The 18,390-nt window shown below is 43.7% G+C and overlaps 1 protein-coding gene across 22 annotated transcripts in view; it reads left to right on the top strand.

Moving 5' to 3' along the window:
- Positions 1-18,390, top strand: part of LOC134551255 (poly(rC)-binding protein 3-like) — a 141,647-nt gene that overhangs the window by 104,160 nt on the left and 19,097 nt on the right. For 9 of the 22 annotated variants that reach the window (XM_063398728.1, XM_063398718.1, XM_063398738.1 and 6 more), the window contains exons 7-12: positions 1,073-1,201; positions 2,029-2,172; positions 6,862-6,918; positions 7,398-7,473; positions 9,253-9,305; positions 17,491-17,660. In XM_063398728.1, coding sequence (XP_063254798.1) covers positions 1,073-1,201; positions 2,029-2,172; positions 6,862-6,918; positions 7,398-7,473; positions 9,253-9,305; positions 17,491-17,660 — 629 coding nt within the window. Of the gene's footprint in view, positions 1-1,072; positions 1,202-2,028; positions 2,173-6,861; positions 6,919-7,397; positions 7,474-9,252; positions 9,306-17,490; positions 17,661-18,390 lie in introns of those variants that run through there. The other 13 variants (XM_063398763.1, XM_063398673.1, XM_063398755.1 and 10 more) reach the window with 11 other exon arrangements.

Genomic DNA, 18,390 nt, shown 5'->3' with positions numbered 1-18,390 from the left:
TTTGAAATAAGACTGTAAGAAAAAGAAAACAAAAGCATGAGGGATTGATCAAATTATGGTGAAATTCCTATATCTGTTATAAGGCATGGAATTGATACTTTGGCCTTAAACAGCACTAGTGAACAGAAGATGAAATCGGTACATTAATCGTCTTTGGAAAGAAGGATGACACATGTGTTGTGTATAACTAGCAGGAAAACAAATTAACTCCATGCTGACTGACACAAAGTCAATGGCTACTGAAAATACTTGTATTTTAAAGCCCAAATACTGTATTTCAATAACAGTCAGGAATAAATCCTTTGTGCAGTATGTTAAAGAGCTTAGTCAGCATCAAATGCCTGCTTTTCCTCTATTGACTGAAGAGGTCTTCTATGTTTGTGTAATAATGTCAAGGGTTGTTTGGACCTCCTGTATTTTCTTCTTTCTTTGTTTTGTTTTTTTGGGTTTTTTTTTTAACTAAGACACACTAGTGCCAGGATCCAATTTAAAAAATGGAGGAAAAAAGCCGCAAAAGTGGCTCATTACTTTCTTGGGTTCATTAATGAGCTAAAAGTTGATGATATGCATATATTTAATCAACACTAATTATGATTTAGAAGTGCTTCTGTACCATATAGCCCCGAATTTCAACAAGAAACACAAGTCAGCCATCAGCAGATTAAAGAGCCATTTATCAGTAGATTAAAGAGTGTCTTGTTTGATTAGTCAAGCTTGTTCAATTATTAGGGATTTTTTCTTTTTATTTTTTTATTATTGAAGAGTACTTCATTTCACCCTTTTCACTTTCTAGTCAGCATTGCAACTGTCTTTGAGAGGGTTAAAATGCTTCTCCTGAAGTTCAGGTCATTCAGGTTGATTCACTAACCTCCCTAGGGTGGTGGTGTTTTCAAACTGGCTTGAACAGCCAAATCCATGTCCAGGGTAGGAGTTTCACACATGCTCTGCCATGTCCAGTGAAGAAAAGACAAAAAGTTTAGGGGTGCACCCGCTCCGTTGTATCAGTGAAGGACTGGAGAGGTGCCATTGCCTGCGTGGCAGTGACGGTGTCTTCGCTGTGTCTCTGCTGAAGTCCACAGGAGCCCAGGTGCAGGTGGCAGGGGACATGCTGCCCAACTCGACGGAGCGCGCGGTGACCATATCCGGCACTCCCGACGCCATCATCCAGTGTGTGAAGCAGATCTGCGTGGTGATGCTGGAGGTAAGCTGGCACCCAGCGTGTCCCTTCTCACTCAGGAGATGCTCAAACACTTCATTAATAATTGCCAGTTGCCATGGGTTCCCCTGGGGTGCTGCCTGCCCTTCCCATGCCAGGGATTTCCAGAGGCTCTGTAAATTCTATTTTTCTGGTGTTTGAGAGCCTCTGGCAGCAAGGTTTAGTAGTCAAAGGCTCTTATGACTCTGTCAAACAACAGCCAGGTCCTCCAGCACAGAGCTGCAGTCATTCTGAAAGAAACACATTTTATTCTGATGTAGAATAGGGCAGAAAACATCCAGATCTTGTTTAAAATAGAAATAATTCTGACCAGCCAGGACTCTTTGCTTCCTTAGGGTCAGGTCATTGCATAAGACCAGTAAGTTTCGTTTTTATCGCAGTATTTTAGCCCTTAGATTAAATGACACACAAAATAAATTTATATAAAAATCTGGTCATTTTAACCCTTGCTGAAAATGCCCATGATTTCCAAACCATTGACCATTTTCAAAACTGTGCCCATGTTTCCTGAAATGCCTTAGCATGCTTAATGAAGCTTCATAGCTTCATCTGACCATGGCAGTAATGAAAACACAGGTGTCACCATTGCCTGTTTTGGCCATGCACTCAGATCCTCAGCTCTCCCCTGGAAGCCCAGACAGGAGGCCTCTAGTGTGCTTTTGATTTGATGGGGTGGAGGGCAGGGTGGGCTGGGCTGGGTTATCTGCATGCCTTGATTGTCTGAGGTGACCAATATTTTTAAAAAGAGACATCTTTTTAATACAAGCTCTGCTTCATTCTGCATTTTGACTGCTTTGTGTTTTTGTCTGCAGTCCCCACCCAAAGGTGCCACCATCCCCTACCGTCCCAAACCTGCCTCTGCACCTATCATTTTTGCAGGTGGCCAGGTAAGAGCAGACACCATTTTGGCTTCAGCTGGAAACCACACCGTCCTGGCCCAGCCTCAGCCAGCGCCTGTTAGTTTTCAACTTTTACTCTTTCTTGCCTGGTATAGTATTGTTGTGCTTTGTCTAGTGTGTGTGCTTGCAGTTTGCAGGACAGGAGAACACTGCATTGCAAACTTTACACAAAATTGGGGCGATCTGGTGTTTTACCAAGATTTAACATTACCTTCTGTAATTAATTAATTAATTAATTAATTACAGTTAATTTAACATTAACCTCTGTAATTAAATCTGCCCTTCTGCAGATTGAGAGGTGTCCAAATCAGGAGCTCATTGAGTGGGGCAGCCCTGCTTATATATCTAGTTGGGGTTTTTTTTCTTAACTTGGCAGCTTCACTAGTAGTATAAGCAGTTTTGTGAGTTTTCAGAGATGATGAAACAGTGGGACATTTCTGCTAATGAGAAGTGTAGTTTTTCTCTCATATTTTTCATACCTTTTGGGACCAAATAGTGTGTTTTGCAGTAAGGATTTACACACGCATAATTTCCACTGCTTGTAGTCCCTTGGGACCAAGTAGCAATGGAATTCCGAGGTGCTGGAACTACTTTCATGCAAGTATAGACCTTCCCAACCATGGTGTGGAACAGCCTGACTGACAACACAAGAACAGCATTCCTGTTTCTTTTTTATGTAAGGAGGTTTTGGTGATTCCCCCTTCACCTTAAGCTGTATGAGTCAGGGTTCTCATCTGCCTTTACAAACCCACAATGCAGTTGGTTCTTCTGTGTCTTTTAGTAATGTCTGAAGTAGATTTGCAGCATGTGGCAGGAATGCTCTACCATCATCCATTGCAGGGGGAATGCAGCCTTCACTGAAGAGCCAGTGATGAACAGAGCTGATAAATACCCTAAAAACACCATGGGAGGGTCACAAGGGGTCCTGTGTAGCCACTAAGCTTTGAGCAGTGGTGGAGTGAGATGCTGCAAGCCCTGCCTAACTCAGGGGAAGTGGACCCCATAAACCCAGCCTAGAGGAAGGCAGACTTCTCTCTACTCAGGATTAACATATGTAAAGTCTCTCTGGCAGTAAGACACCCCCACCCAACCAGATCTTTTCCCCAAGGTGATGCCAAGGTCTCTTTTTAAGTAATTACCCAATTACCTGCAGGGTGGAACATCTGCAGGCAGGTCCCTCCTCCCACCCCATTAGCTTATCCGAGGTCATCACCCTGTCACAGGGTGTGGGCTGATGGCACAGACTGTGTCCTACCTCGGGCAATTTGGAGGTCATATGAGAAGCTGGATATGGAGTTCCTGGTGGGGCTGAGTGCCCAAGGTGCTGCTGGCATTGTTGGTGTGACGACCCATGCCACCACAATCTGCTAGTGTACAAGGAAGCTCCTGCACCTCCCAAGCATATGCCAGAATGTTTCTGACAGCCCTTGTCATGAACTATCTCTGATTTTTTTTTGTCTCAGGGTTTTACCTTCTGGTCTGTAATGATTTGTTCTGATGTATATCCAGATTTTCATAATCTGGATGTAGTAGTTTTCATCATGCTCGAGCCTACTGCTGTTATTTGTTGTCATCAAAATAGGAAATATGCTTCCTTATTGACCAAAGCTGAATTGAAGTATAAAATAATGTGCCAAAAACTGGTCTATTACTGAAAATTCAGAATAATTTACTCCATATATGTCAGTTTACACTGCAGTGCTTTCCTTTAAGAAATACGTGTATATATATATGCAGCAGCCCATTCTACCGGTGTTGTTGCCTCTGCCTTCAAACACTGTATGTAATTACTCAAAAGCATTGAAACTATTGCTAGAGGGTGCTGAGCAGTTTGTATACATAATTGAAAGTATCCTTTTTTCAGGTCTAATAGCTCTTGTTATCTTCAGTTTTATCAGTTAAAAAACTGTCCTCAGTTTTCTAATGCAACCTTGTTGATGTGAGAAAGAGTGTAAGAGACAGACACCTTCTGTGTGCTTTGAATTTCTGTGTGCTCTGACTAAGCAGAATTTTAAAGAAAATGCTTAAGGTGTGTTTGGACACCAGTATGGAAAGATACTGTAACCAGGTTTCATAAGTGCAAAATGAATACCAAAAATAAAATTTTATTAGCACTGTTAGTTCCATTCAGCCTTTCAGCTAAGCTATCAGAAGTTACTTATCTATTCTAAATTACATCATGGCTATCTTGAAAGGATTTTGTTTGTTAAACACTTAGTAAAATAAGTAACATCAGCAAAATATAATTTCTAGTTTTCCTTAAGAAGTTTGGGTTCTTCTACACTAAGTATTGCTTTTAATTCTCTTGTGCTTCTTTGATACTGCATTACATAACAAAACTAAAAGGAAACTGAACACTGTCCTGCTCTGCCTCTACTGTTATTTAGCATGTGCAATGGTTAAATTGGAAAATTCTACCCTGTGTGCTACATTGGTGTTTAAATGGTTGCTCAGAGACTAAAGCTTTCCCTTATGTCTCTTACCAATATGATGGTCTAAATTGAGGAAAATGTGCAGACCAGGCCATCCCTGCTGTTACTTACGTCAGTAGGGAAGTTGCCCTTGACTGATGGAAGCAGATCTGTAGCCCGTGTGCTCAGTGGAACATTACAGGACAGATGTCTCAGTAGCCTCTAATCAGGCTTGAGCTTAGCAAGCCCCAGCCCTCAGCTCCAGAAACACATGGTTCCCCTGACAACAGCTAAAGTAGACAGAGACTGTTTTCTCAAGCTAAATCAATCAAATGACCTTTTGGCATCCTAAGAAATTAAAACTTTTTTTTTTTCTGGGGAAGAAAACTCAAGACCCATCTTGTCCATTCTGGTTTGATGGTTTTCATGGACCACCAAGCAACCAAGCAAACCTCGTCTGAGCACTGAATGTTCATTGTCTTTCTTACTTCTCCAGTTTGTTTGCTTCCTTTGGTGTACACATGGAAGTATGAGGGAACAGAATGATGAGGGAAGAGGTGACTTCTGTTAGGTTTGCTGGTGACTTTTTTGTGATGGGTTCTTGCTAGTTTGCAGACCACTGCTTGGAAAACAGCCATGTAAAAGATGTTCTCTCAGCTGGGTTTGAGGTACAGCTGAGACCAGAAAAGACACCTGTGATCCAGCACAGACACTCAGACACCAAAGTGTGTTTTCCAAACCCACTGTTTGCTCACGGACCCAGCTGAAGCTGCTGCTGTGCTTGGCTGAGCACAGAGTTCCCCCAACTCAGGTTGTCCTCATTTGGTGAAACAGTTAAACAAGTTTCGCCTGCTTGACTACGTTTCCTTTAGACCCAGTGATGGCAGTGATCACTTGTTTTTGTAGACTGGAGCCTTTTCTTGTGATACACAACCCATCAGTGGTGCCCATTCCCTATAGATGCACATGCATGATTGCCCATGAACCTCCCATAAAGCCTGGTACACACACTTCCTGAAAACTGCTCATGTGCATAATGTTTGCCAGATTATGGCCTGGCTTTATAACTAATTTAAAAACTAAATTAAATGTTTCTTCTCCAGAAGGGAAATTCTGCTGCAGAAGTATTCATCATGCAGTTGAGACATTAAGGTTTTAATATCCGAATTCCATTAAATGAATTGTTTTATCATTTGCAGAGGATTCATTACTTTCTAAGAGGCCGTTTGTCAAATAAGCATTTTGCAAACTAAGCTAATCAGCTCTGTTCCTGTTTGTAATTCTCCTACTACAAATATTTATGTTATAATTTGTCCTTCTGCTTGCCTGCCTGTCTAAGCTCAAGCACATTAAAATTTTTCTGACATGCCATTCCCTTCATACGTAATAGAAAATCATAACCTCTCTGCAGTTTGTTTTTTGTAGGCTGCTGCAGAAAGTTGAACAGGACCAGCAGGAGAGACACAGGGTTGTGCTAACTGGTGCCAGGCATGCCACCATATCCCTCCTCACTTGTGCTTTTTTGCCCCCATACCTCACCCCAGTGCCTCCAGAAGTGATGGCAGAAACTACATCTCTTGCACTGCTCTTGTGGTGCAGAGTAGCTGGATTTGGAGGGAGGATATTTGGTTTGTTGTAGAGTGAGTCTACCCACCGTGCTGGGGGTCTCCATGGTGCTTCTGTCTCCAGACTGGCCTGGTGGCCCTGTGCCCAGGCACTGCAGGACAGGCTTCCATCAGCACACGTGCTCACTGGCACAGCAGCCTGGGCATGAACTCCATGAGGTGCCCCAGGGCACACTCCTGCTGGCACTTGTCATCTGTGGCTGTCAGCAGCCAGATTGGGTGGCTCAGAGCTGGCTGGCACATGGTCCTGCACACACGTGGCAGTCAGGAGCCGGAGGACAGGGCCAGGCATGCCCTGAGCAGGTCTGTCCCCTCCTCACTGTGCCTCTTGCTGCTGTGGCATCAGCATGTCCTCAAGTGCGTTGGTGTCACTGGCCACCCCTGTGCTCCTTGACCCCCTCAGTGTCCTCAGCTCTGCTGCCAGCAGACAGAGCTGGACTGAAGAGGGGTCCTGAGGGCTGAGATCATCAGAGCTTGGGCAGCGGCACTTGGCGTTCTCTGCCTGCAAGGGGAGCATGGCAGCCTGACAGAGACCCTTCTGTACTGTGCCAAGGGTTATCAAGCAGCACAAGACAATTAAACCTCTCTCAGTGTTGAGAGCAATGCAGGTGGCATTTGCTGGGGGGCATGGGAAGCTTTTCTGATGGGAACAGGAATGGTGCTTGTCCCACATGACTAACACAAGTCTTAACTGTGCTTGTTGTTTCCAGGCATTCACGATCCAGGGGCAGTATGCCATCCCTCATCCCGACGTGAGTCCAGCACATGTAAATTACTCCCTTTTTGTTCCTCTCCCTCTTATTTGTTCTGGGCAGCATTTGCTTTCTACAGTTAGCAATAAAGACACGGCCTAAGGACACCTTTCCTGACCAACACACTGTATAGCCAAGTGTCAGCCCAGCTGCATCCTTTACCTTGTGTAATCATTGCTAGAAAGTACAATGGCCCAGGAACAAATGACAGTTATCTTGGTCTTTTTGCATGTGATATATTTGAGTTCTTTTAATATGTAATTCTACAGTAATTAGTTAATATTAACAATAGCCATTACATGTAATAACAGTAGAGATGTCATTTATAACATTTGGGGTTTTTTTTCTCTACGGTAGATTAGAATGAATGGTTAAACCTTTTATTTTTCAATATAATTTTAATTAATCCAGTTTTAGAACACGTAAGATGGTTTCTCTGCTCTGAAATAATTCCATTTGATTGGTTAGTTCTAATTTCCCATCCTGCCCTGCAGTTGACCAAGCTTCACCAGTTGGCTATGCAGCATCCCCCCTTTACTCCCCTTGGGCAGACCACCCCTGGTTTCCCTGGTACGTACCCATGACCCCCTGGGGATGTCCTTCTTCTTAACAGCTTTGTTTCCCGTGGTCATTACATCATTTTAATAATAAATGTGGTCAATGACCAGCAATCCTTCTGTTTTTACACATTAATCTCTCTTCTTCCCTCCCGTACCTCTGTTACAGTTCCTTTCATCACTACTAAAATGTGCTTTGTTTGTTACTTTTATTAATCACAACTGCTTCATTTGTGCCCTTGGCTAAAAGCTCTGAGTTTCTTCTGTTCAATCCTCACAAAGTTATTGTGGACCATACAGTATGTACCAGTTGGTCCTGAGGGAAGTGCTTGGCCGTGCTTCTTGTCCATGCTTTGGTGACATGGATCAGAGAGAAGTAAACATGGGAAAACAGTTTGTACTCATGGCACAGAAACACCAATGAAAGAAACTATGGCACGCTGAAAGTTGAATTCTTGTACAGCCAAATGTCTTGAGAGCATCTGTAATCATCACTGCTGGGACAAGTGCCTCACTTCCTACTAGATAATGCAGATATAGCTACAAAATGCAATGGAAATTTAATTAAGGACTTCAAATTTGCTCCATACTTAATAAAGCTGAGGCTGAATTCTTAATTGAAGAGTGAGAAGTCACTTGAGCCTGCAAATGAACATTTTTGCTGTGCTTCACAACATATATGCTTGGCATCTAAAAACTTCACAGAAATGCATCTGTACTGGTACATGCTTTGTATGGCAAATAACATTTTATCACATACATCACAAATTCTGTGAACAACTTGACTACATGATACTCAGTGTGAACTAAGCTTACACAATTTACAATTGAACGTAAACAAATAAAATGAGTCATTTTTTTGTAGAATTTTTTTTTGTATATTCCAGTTAGAAATTAGTGGTTTTGGCATATCTTTACAGATAAGACAGTAAACACCAAACGAAGAGAAGAGAAAGATTCATGACATCAAAACATACTTTTTCTTTGCGATGTATCTGATAAAATACCTACAAGTAATACTAAATGGCCTTTCCTAGCTTTGTATTTTCCTTATTTGTGTCATTAACATCCTGCTCCTTAATCTTTTCCTGGTTATATTTGTGAGATGTACGTTTCTGTGTTACTGTGTTTTAGAGCAGTAATTCCATTTTTCCTGAGCATTTTCCTTTTGTCCACCCAATTTACAAACAAATGTATGCAGCTTAGAGTACTTTGTCCATTTCCCTTCCAAAATTACCCTTCCCAACGTTTCTTCAGCAACTAATCCCATATATAATTTCCAGATTTTCTTAAGTTAATTTCTTTGTCCTGATTTTATTTTTCTGTTATTTTTCATAAATATGTATTTTGTTCAGCTAATTGTTCATTTGACATCCACTTCAATTTTCCATATTGTAGGATTCCTAGTAGACAGGTCCAATTTCAGCCATCCATTAATTTCTCAATTGATGTGTTTAGAACAAGCTTTGGAGACTGTTTTTAGAGGAAACCCTTCATTTTCTAGAAGCTTTTTATGATGACCCTGTGGAATGTCATGTGACATTTGTTGCTTTGGTGGGTTAAAGGTTAATTAAAATAAGACTCATTTAAAATGAGCCCAGCCCTCTGAGTTTTGCATCCTTTGCTTTCTTTTCTGTTTCACTAGCAGTTCTCAATTTTTCTTCGCTCCTTTCTTTTATCTTTTTTTTTTCTCTCTCCTTTCTGTATGTTTCCTTCTTTAAAATTTCATTTGTTGTGTCTTGCCCTTCTTGCAAACAGCTGGCGTAACATTTTCCCTCTGTCCCCTGAATAGGACTGGATGCCACTACTCCAACCAGTTCCCATGAACTTACTATTCCCAATGATGTAAGTGGACCAATAGTCCGTATCTCTTTCTCTTCTCTCTCTCCTCTGCCACCGGAGGGGACGCCTCTGATCTTTGGCTGATCTGTAAACACCAGCCCCAGAGTAAACTGTGCAGCACTCAGTCTGTGGGGAGGGGTGCGAGGGGTTGGTGAGATGCTGGAGGGCAGCAGCAGCAGTGACTGTCCTCTCCCATGCCCCTCGGTGTCCGTGCCACGGGGCTTCACCGCCTTCGCAGACGCCTGAGTTCCCAAAACTCTTCTCTCATGTGGCGCTGGCACAGGTGGTCTCAGCAGAGGGGCCAGAGGGGTGGAGGAATGTGCAGCCCCGTGTGCTGTGTGTTGGGCTGGAGTCCTCCATGCCCATTTCCACTGAACTCCACACTTACCCAAGATGGCATTTTTCCCGAGCAAAATGCTACTTTGGAAATGTAAAGGTGCAGTATAAGGGTTTATTTAAAAAAGCAAGGGCTAGAAACACTCCTGATCCAGCAGCTCTGGGTTGGCTGTGATCAACGGGCCCAGTGTCCATGAGCAACATGGTGCTGAATCTGAAAATAGTTCAAAATGCCCGACTGATGTGCTGGGCATCACAAAAAAAACGCCTTCCCCTTTAATTCAGTATCATTGCAGGCAGGGTTGGGGTCTTTTTTCAGTTTTCATTACAAATGAGTCACTTGGAAAATTGAAGTTTTCCCCTCCAGTAAAAAAAAAGCTTTGAAGCATGAGTGGGATCACAAACAGCAATTACATTACTTAAGAGATACTTAAAATGTTGTGCAATCCCTATTAAACTCAGTGGCAATGATTTACAGTAAGAAAAAGATACAAAATCACAAAGAAGTGGTGGTGTGAGTGCTGTGATTTCTTACACTTTCTGTTACATAAAAAATTCCCTGCTGATTTATCCGTTCCTGCTTTGCAACCAAATTCATTTTATGTTGAGTATTTTTAGGAGCACGTTCTTTATCCTTAGAGCATAAGTTTCTTAATTTCACTTCCAGGCAAATGTTGTTCTTGCCATCAGAGATGTAAATCCAGGGTCACTTGTCTGAGTGACTCACCTTCTTTTGGGCTTCATAGCAGAGAAAGAGAGAGAGACAGTTGGCCCTGGGTCCTGTAGTGCAATAGAAAATTTTTATAAACCATCAGTTTCTCATCCACGTGGTGTGAAATGCCCCAGCTCAGCACTGTCAATGAAAAGCAAACATGAATCAGCACAATGCTTCTCATAGAAGGTTTTTCTGGCTACGCAGTGTGTGTCTTGCTGTTGTTGCTAAAGGAGCAAAGCCAAGCCTAAAATAGGATTAGGCTTAGGAAGAGCCTGCAGGAGCTCTACAGGTGGTGAGAGGGAGTTCTGATGTTTGGATGGTGTCAAAGTGTGCATTAGAGGAGCTAAAGGTTGGTGCTCCCCATCTGAACTCTGTGTGCCTGTCTGTGTGTGCATACCCAGGGTTCCAGAGCAGTGGGAAGAACAGGCTCTTGTCCTATCAGGTAGCAAGAGCTGCTTGGGAATTTTGCAGGTGCCTTCCCTGCTCTCCAGGCAGCCCAGTGCCAGAAACGTAATTCTTTGTGTCAGCAGTGGTGTGACCAGCAGGACCAGGGCAGTGAATATCCCCCTGTGCTTGGCTCTGGTGAAGCCACACCTCAAATGCTGTGTTCAATTTTGGGCACCACAGTTCAGGAAAGACATTAGGATGCTGGAGTGAGTCCAGAGAAGGGCAGTGAAGCTGGTGAAGGGTCTGGAGCACAAGTGCCATGAGGAGCTGCTGATGGAGCTGGGGTTGTGGAGCCTGAAGAGAGGAGGCTCAGGAGGGACCTTATTCTCTGTAACTCCTTGAAAGGAGACTGTAGGCAGGTGGAGGTTGTTCTCGCAAGTGAGTGATAGGAAAAGAGGAAATGGTCTCAGGATGTTGCACCAGAGGAGGAATGTCTTCACTGGAGGGGTGGTCAGACACTGGAACAGGCTGCCCAGGGAAGTGGTGGAATCACCATCCCTGGAAGTGTTCAAAAGGACAGGTGGAAGTGTTCAAAAGGACATTGGAAGTATTCAGATGGACACTGTGGGTGTGGCACTTGAGGATTTGGTTTAGGGGTGAAATGATGGTGCTGGGTTCATCATTTGGTTCCACAATCATAGAGGTCTTTTACGACCTTAATGATGTGAAGAGAGATGAGGATATGAGGGAGACAGAGAGAAATGAGGCAGTGAGGGAGCAGGGTGGGAAGGCAGCAGCACCATCAATCAGGTGCTGTGTGTGGAGAAAGGTCAGGGTGGGAGAGGCATCAGCGGCTGTGCAGCAAAGCCTGCGTTGGTAATTTGACTTTGCTTTCCCAGTGAGCATCTCTGAGTCCCAATTTTGATGGGCAGTCCATCAGTGTGGCACAGTGATTGTTTATCTGGCTGAAGGTGAAGGAAGCTGCAGGCAGCCCTGAAGCTGTGCATGGTTTGTCCCCTGCCTGCTCCAGCTCTGGGGATCCGCTGTGCTGCATGAGTTCCACAGCGTTCTTATCATTTGTGCTTATCTGTGTAAAAGTCCAGCACACAAGAGAACACCATGAGACTTGCAAATACCTACGTGCTTTGAAGCTACCAGAGAAGTCAGTATATAGCTACATGTGCAACATACTTTTCATACTTTTTAAGACCAAGACAATGATAAGCATATCTCAGTAAGAGCATGATGGAGCAAAATCAGATATAAAGGCAATGAGACTAGAGAGCCTAGTCTACAGCAAATAGATATTAATAGCCTTTTACAAATTACATAGCTTCATATTAAAATAAATTTTCCTCACTCCCTCTGGCATTTAGGCAGTGAAAGAAATTTATTTTTCTGTTATTAATAATTTCTGTAACAACATGATGCTACTGTCTTCATATGCTGACAATTGCATTTAATCTGTTGCTCAATAACAAAGAGATACTGGAAAATAAAAAAAATATTTTACAGAAAGTTATTTTCCACATGCTAAAAGCTGAGGCTTCCTCTCAAATTATGAATTCAAAATATTTGCCTTTTTAGATTTTTTCATAATTTCTATGTAACTCCAAAAATAGAAAAAAGAGGAAACTTTTCCCAGTCCATCTCAGAAGTCACCTTGATCCTTATCTAGTATCTCATTTTGCTCATCAAAGCCCCTTACAGGAGCATTTGGTTGCCTTTCTTTCCTTGCTGGGATTTTGTCTGTCCTTCCACTGCTGCCCAAGTTACACAATATAAGTGTGTTTCACCTAAATCCCAGATTAAAGTGGCATAAACAGGTCCTTAAAAGAACCTTAAAAGAAAGAAGAGATGGGACTCTTGGGTGTAGATAATAGATGTCTTACGATTTCATAAGTCAGTACCCCAAAACATCAATTGAGAGTAATGTAAAAAACAATAATAATTTAAAAATCTGTCTCATAAAAATTAGGTATATTTTGCATATATGTGGGAGAGGCAGTCAGGGACAAGCAACAGGAAAGCAACTTACCCTGCTGGAGAACAGTTTAAGGCAGCTGTAAATCTGATCACTGCTCCATAGAAACAGAAGTGTCAGTCCATCCAAGATGGATATGGCAGACTTGAAGAATTGCCTTTATTTCCCTATGGTACCTTAAATACTTCCCTGCCAATGAGTTGGACCCACATGTGCAAAATGTGCTCAGAGCAGCCCACATGTTTTCTCAGTTTTCTATTTGGCTTACTGCAAAGTCTGTGCAATTATTATGGTCCAGATTTTGCATTGTTGTGGCAAGGAAATTTCTTAACATTGTTATTGTCTTGTTCTTAAGAGATACAAAGTATTTAAGCTTCTTTTTCCAGGCCCTGCTGCAAGTTTGTAAAGAACTATAATTTGCCTCAAGCGATATTTCCCCGTATAGAGTACTCTGCCCCAGACCTTCTAGTTAAAATAACACAAAACAGACCAACCCAAACCTGAAACTAAGAGTTTCAGCCTCCATCTTTCTGAAAAGAGGTGGAAGTGTCTCGTTCATGATGAGCACCTGCTTGCTCAGCTAATGCAGAGGCTTTGCCAAAGCAAATGGACTTGCTCTGTGTTGACAGCAGGGAACCAGGGGGAAACATGAGTACCTGTGGACAGGTGTGGTCAACCCCTCTGCTCCTGACAGCAGATACCAAGTTGCAGAGGCTAATTCTTGACCCTTTTTACAAGCACTACATTATAAAAAAAGGAAAGTGATTCTTTTTTGCCAGTGTTTAAAATCTCCCTGCCATTTCCTGTGGCAGTCAATGCTCTGCAGCATTGAACTCTTTTATTAGACTCTGTCAGTGCTTTAGCATTACAGGAAAATTTAGAGATATAGATATATAGATATAGATATATAGACAGATATACATAAAGCATTTATATTTAGCATTATGGGGAAGATAAAATAGTGGAAGAGGTACCTGAACCACAGATGCCATAGCATATTGGGAGAAACTATTGGCATCAGTAATTTGGAGTTGGGAGGAATTATAGGAGACCTTTGAATCCCACCCTTTAAGAGTCCAGGCTCCTGACTCAGTCCTGTTTCCATTCGTGCCAGCAGAACTTTACTGAAGAACAGAGTAAAGCTAGAAAAAGGCAAAAAGCAGAGCGTGTGTTTTAGGGCTGGTTTGTCTCAAGTTTTTTTGGCATAATGAGAAATTAGGTGTGTTGAGGTTGGGGAAGACAGACACAGGTGGTGTAGAGAAAGTGGAAAGAGAACTGTTTTTACCTGGTGCTCACAGATCAAGAAGGAGGGTACACCAGCTGAAATTTTGGAGTGTACAAACAAATGGTGATACTTACACACAGCATGTCAACAAGCTCTGCAAGTCACTGCCATTGCCCATGGACAGCAAAATGAGAAACAGGTTCAAAAAGAAATTGTCAGACAGATGGACTATGGAGCATAAAGGCAGAGATAGCAGCTACTGCTCTTACAAAGGTCTGTAAGCCTTTGGAGGTAATTTGAAATACCAGTGAAAACTTTATTTTATACCTCACACTGGTTTTTGGGGGTCTTTTTGTTGTTGTTTTTTTCTTGTAAGGGTGGGCTACTGCCACAGGCAGAGACAGACTTCTGGCCTTGATGCACATCTGATGTGAGCTCTTCCAGCCAAGTCTGGAGAGAGTCAAAATATATATGCATATACCTGTACATACTATGTATGTGTGTATGTACATAAGTGTATATTATAGATATTTGTAATAGAAGTGTTCAAAGAATCACAGAGTGGGTCAGGTTGCAGGGACCACAGTGAGTTGTCTGGTCCAACCTCCCTGCTCCAGCAGGGTCACCTTAGAGCACATGGCACAGGATTGTCCAGATGGTTCATGACTATCTTCAGTGAGGGAGACTCCACAACCACTCTGGACAACCTGTCCCAGTGCTTGGTCACCCACAGAGTGAAAAAGTTCTTCCTCATGTCCAGGTGGAACATCCTGTCCATCAGTTCTTGCCCATTGATTGCTGCTTGTCCTATTGCTCAGCACAACCAAAAAACGCCTGGATCCACCCTCTAGGCACCCTCCCTTCAGATCCTGACATTCATGAGGTTCCCCTCTCAGTCATCTCTTTTCAAGGCTGAACAGGCCAAGTTCCCTCAGCCTTTCTTCGTAAGAGTCCTTTACTCATCTTTGTGGCCCTGCAGTGGACCTGCTCCAGGAGCTCTGTGTCTCTCTTGTCCTGAGTAGCCCAGAAACAGACACAGCACTCCAGATGTGACCTCACCAGGGCTGAGTAGAGGGCAGGATGACTTCACTTGATCTGGGGACAGTATTATTTATTCCTAATGCTCCCCAGGATCTCATTGTCCTTCTTGGCCCCAAGGGCACTCTGCTGGTTCATGGACAGCTTGTTGTCCACCAAGACCCCCAGGTCCTTCACCACAGAGCTCCTTTCCAGCAGGTCAGCCCTCACATTAGTTGGATTTCAGAAGGGTGCTCTCTGCCCATCTCTCCATTCTGTCGAGGTCCCTCTGAAGGGCTGCACAGCCCTCTGGGGTTCCAGCCACTCCTCCCAGCTTTGTGTCATCAGGGAACTTGCTGAGGAGGCTTCTGCCCCTTCATCTGAGTCATTGATGTACAAGTGAAACAGCACTGGGCCCAGTATTGAACCTTGGGGGACACCACAAGTGACAGGCCTCCTGGGTCCTGTGCCACTGATGATTATACTTATTAGTAAGTATAGTAGTAGACTACAGTGTATAGTAGGCTTGCTGTAGTCTGTGGTAGGTTTGGCTCCTCCCCAAATGGGCAAGAGGTGTTTGGATGCAGTTTGACATGATTCCATCTCAGAGCAAAGCATCTCAGGCACCTAGGTGTCTCTATGTAAAACTAAATGCCCATAACCAAATGTCCCTTGAACTTCTTCAAGAACACATCAGCTCTTGAATACTCAGACACTGCTCAGATTTCAGTGTAACATGTAATGAGAAAGGCACCCCAGAGAGAGCCCAAGCCCTCAGCACTGCTATCCTTCCTGCATGGCAGATGGAACTGTGTGTTCTGCACAAGCCACAGGCCATGTCATAGAGGGTGTCCAAGCATCCTGTTGTCACAGCAATGAAGGGTGACTTAGGAGAGCTTCAGGCCAAAGATTACCAAACCTCTCTTCCAGACTCCAGCATCACCAGTGTCCTTGACCAGTGTGGACTGAATCCTCACTACCTAACTCAAACTCAGCTAGGAGATGCCACATTCTTTGCACTGACCCCCCTGGGTGACAAGCTGGGCATCACTGGAGGACCCCCAGCACATACAAGTGGCAGCTTGCTGAGTCACCCAGCAGGTTTTTTCTCTGCCTGTGCTCTGGTGCTCTCCTGTCCTGTGCCAGCTTCACTCCCTGCAGACCGTGGAGGCCAGTGAGACTGAGACAGCAGAAGCAGAGTCCTAGGGATCCGTGTGCTGCCCACAGGCAGCCAGTGCAAGCACACTGGTGGGCACACAGACAGGCCAGAGGCTTCCTGGTGAAGCACACACCAGTCCTCTGCACTGGCAGGTATAGCCACACACTAAGAGAGATCCTTGGGAGAAGCACAGGGAGCTCAGCAAGGCCCTTCTGTTGTAAAAGGAGGGGAAATCCTGTGTGCATTTTCTGCCACCTCGTTTTTCCCCCTCGTGGTTGCTCCTCTTGTGCTCGTCACAACTTGGTCTTTGTTTCAGCTACCTGGGTATCCACTTTGGCTTTCTGTTTGTCCCTGAGTCTGAAGCAAGGATTGCCTTCGGAGGTTTTTGGTTTTTTGATAAAATGTCTGGACAATGCGAATCTGTTTCTGGCCAATTACTCCAAGTACTACAGTACCACAAAGGGTAACACGGCAGGGCCTGAAGCAGCGGGAAGAGTGGGAGGGGAAGGGCAGTCTCTGTATATTGGCCTATCCTTCTGCAAAATCGGCTACATTAGCTCAGCATCAACAGACCTGTAGAACAAAGCTTCCATTTTCTACTCATGCTGGCCATGGCTGAGCTTCTCAGCACCCATCCTTCCAAAACGCAGAACAAACCCCCGTCCTCACCCTTACAGAAACCAAAACACCTCAGCCTGAGCTGCTGGCTCCATGCCCACTTGCTCCTGGGGGCTCTCCGTGCTGGAGGAGCAACACCCTGGGACACACATGCGCACACACAGAGCTCAGGCTCGGTTCTATTCACAAAATTAAACTTTCTGTAAAGGAAGGCAGACAAATTTCAGTCTCTTCCTATGCCTGCTTCTGCCTGCAGTGAGAGCTGTAAATCCCACTGACTTTAATGCACAGTAGCTGGCCAAGCAAGCACCACGTGTATCCGGGGAGGTGTAGGGCTCTCAGTGCTCTGGAAGGGTGCAGAGCCACACGCAGCAGCTGGGGATGGTCAGCCTGCCTTCCAGCTGCTCTTGGCTTGCTGCCGCCACTGCCAGGGCAGGCAGGGCTGGGGTTTGGTTTTCTCATCATCACAGCATGCTGACATTTTCTGCCATGGGAGACAGGGAAATACTCTTGAAACACCAAAAATAAGAAACTGACTTAACCACGTAGCAGCAAAACTGGATCTAGAGGCATATGACCATAAAGCCAATAGACTGCACTAGTGATTCCTTCCAAACAGCAGAGCAAAAATCTTTTTGTTTTGCTACTGAGCTGCTCATAACCATGTTCTTAGCAAAACTACAGATTGCAGTTAAGTGGTTTTTGCTTGTGTCTGTGGCACTAATCTCAGTCTTTGTCCTGCTCCAGTTAATAGGCTGCATTATTGGCAGACAAGGCAGTAAGATAAATGAAATCAGGCAGATGTCAGGAGCACAGATCAAGATTGCTAATGCCACAGAAGGCTCCGCAGAACGACAAGTTACAATCACAGGATCCCCTGCAAACATCAGCTTAGCACAGTACCTCATTAATGCAAGGTAAGTTGGCTTTGTAAGTGATCATGCTTCTGCGAGATTGCTCTGTCTGCTCTCCAGCAAATGTCTGTCCTGGGCACATCTAGAAAGTTGCTTTGCAGTGTTCATTTTGCATAGTATTACTCAATTCCTAATGGTTTGTAAAGCCTGCATCATTAGAACCTGTGTTTGCTGATGGTTTATCATGGAAAGGAGCTTAATCCGGTATAATTCTGTATACATGTTGAAAGACAAAAGCTGCAAAATCTGAATACTCATATTAGCATCCACCTAAAACATTGGTGGATAAATTAAAGGAAATGACAATCATAAATTGTTTAGAAGGAAATACTTTTCACAGACCCATTTTACTGTCCTGAATGGCAAATATAGTGAAACAGATTGCAAAATAGATTTAATTTACCAAGTGGAAATTGCCACTCAGAGTTGATAAACTGACATTAAGTTGCTGAAGAGGCACAGGATTTACTTCTTCAGAGACAGCACTGCAAATCTGTAAGAAGCATTCCCTAATGAGACAGGTTGAGACTATCTGCTTCTCCACTTCCTGGTCCCAGAATTAATGAAATCACTGGCTGTTTAGCTAAGCCATGGTGATGGCTTAGGTCTCTTAACAGTTTTTATATGATTATTTAGAAAAATATTAAAATTGATCCCACTTGTATTTGCAGTTATGCAGAGAATAAAGTGCAATGCATATAGTGCTGTCTCACAAATCTACTTGTAAATGCTG

This window comes from Prinia subflava, chromosome 1, assembly GCF_021018805.1.
Source record: "Prinia subflava isolate CZ2003 ecotype Zambia chromosome 1, Cam_Psub_1.2, whole genome shotgun sequence".
Taxonomy (NCBI): Eukaryota; Metazoa; Chordata; class Aves; order Passeriformes; family Cisticolidae; genus Prinia; species Prinia subflava.
This window is presented reverse-complemented; position numbering and strand designations above follow the sequence as displayed.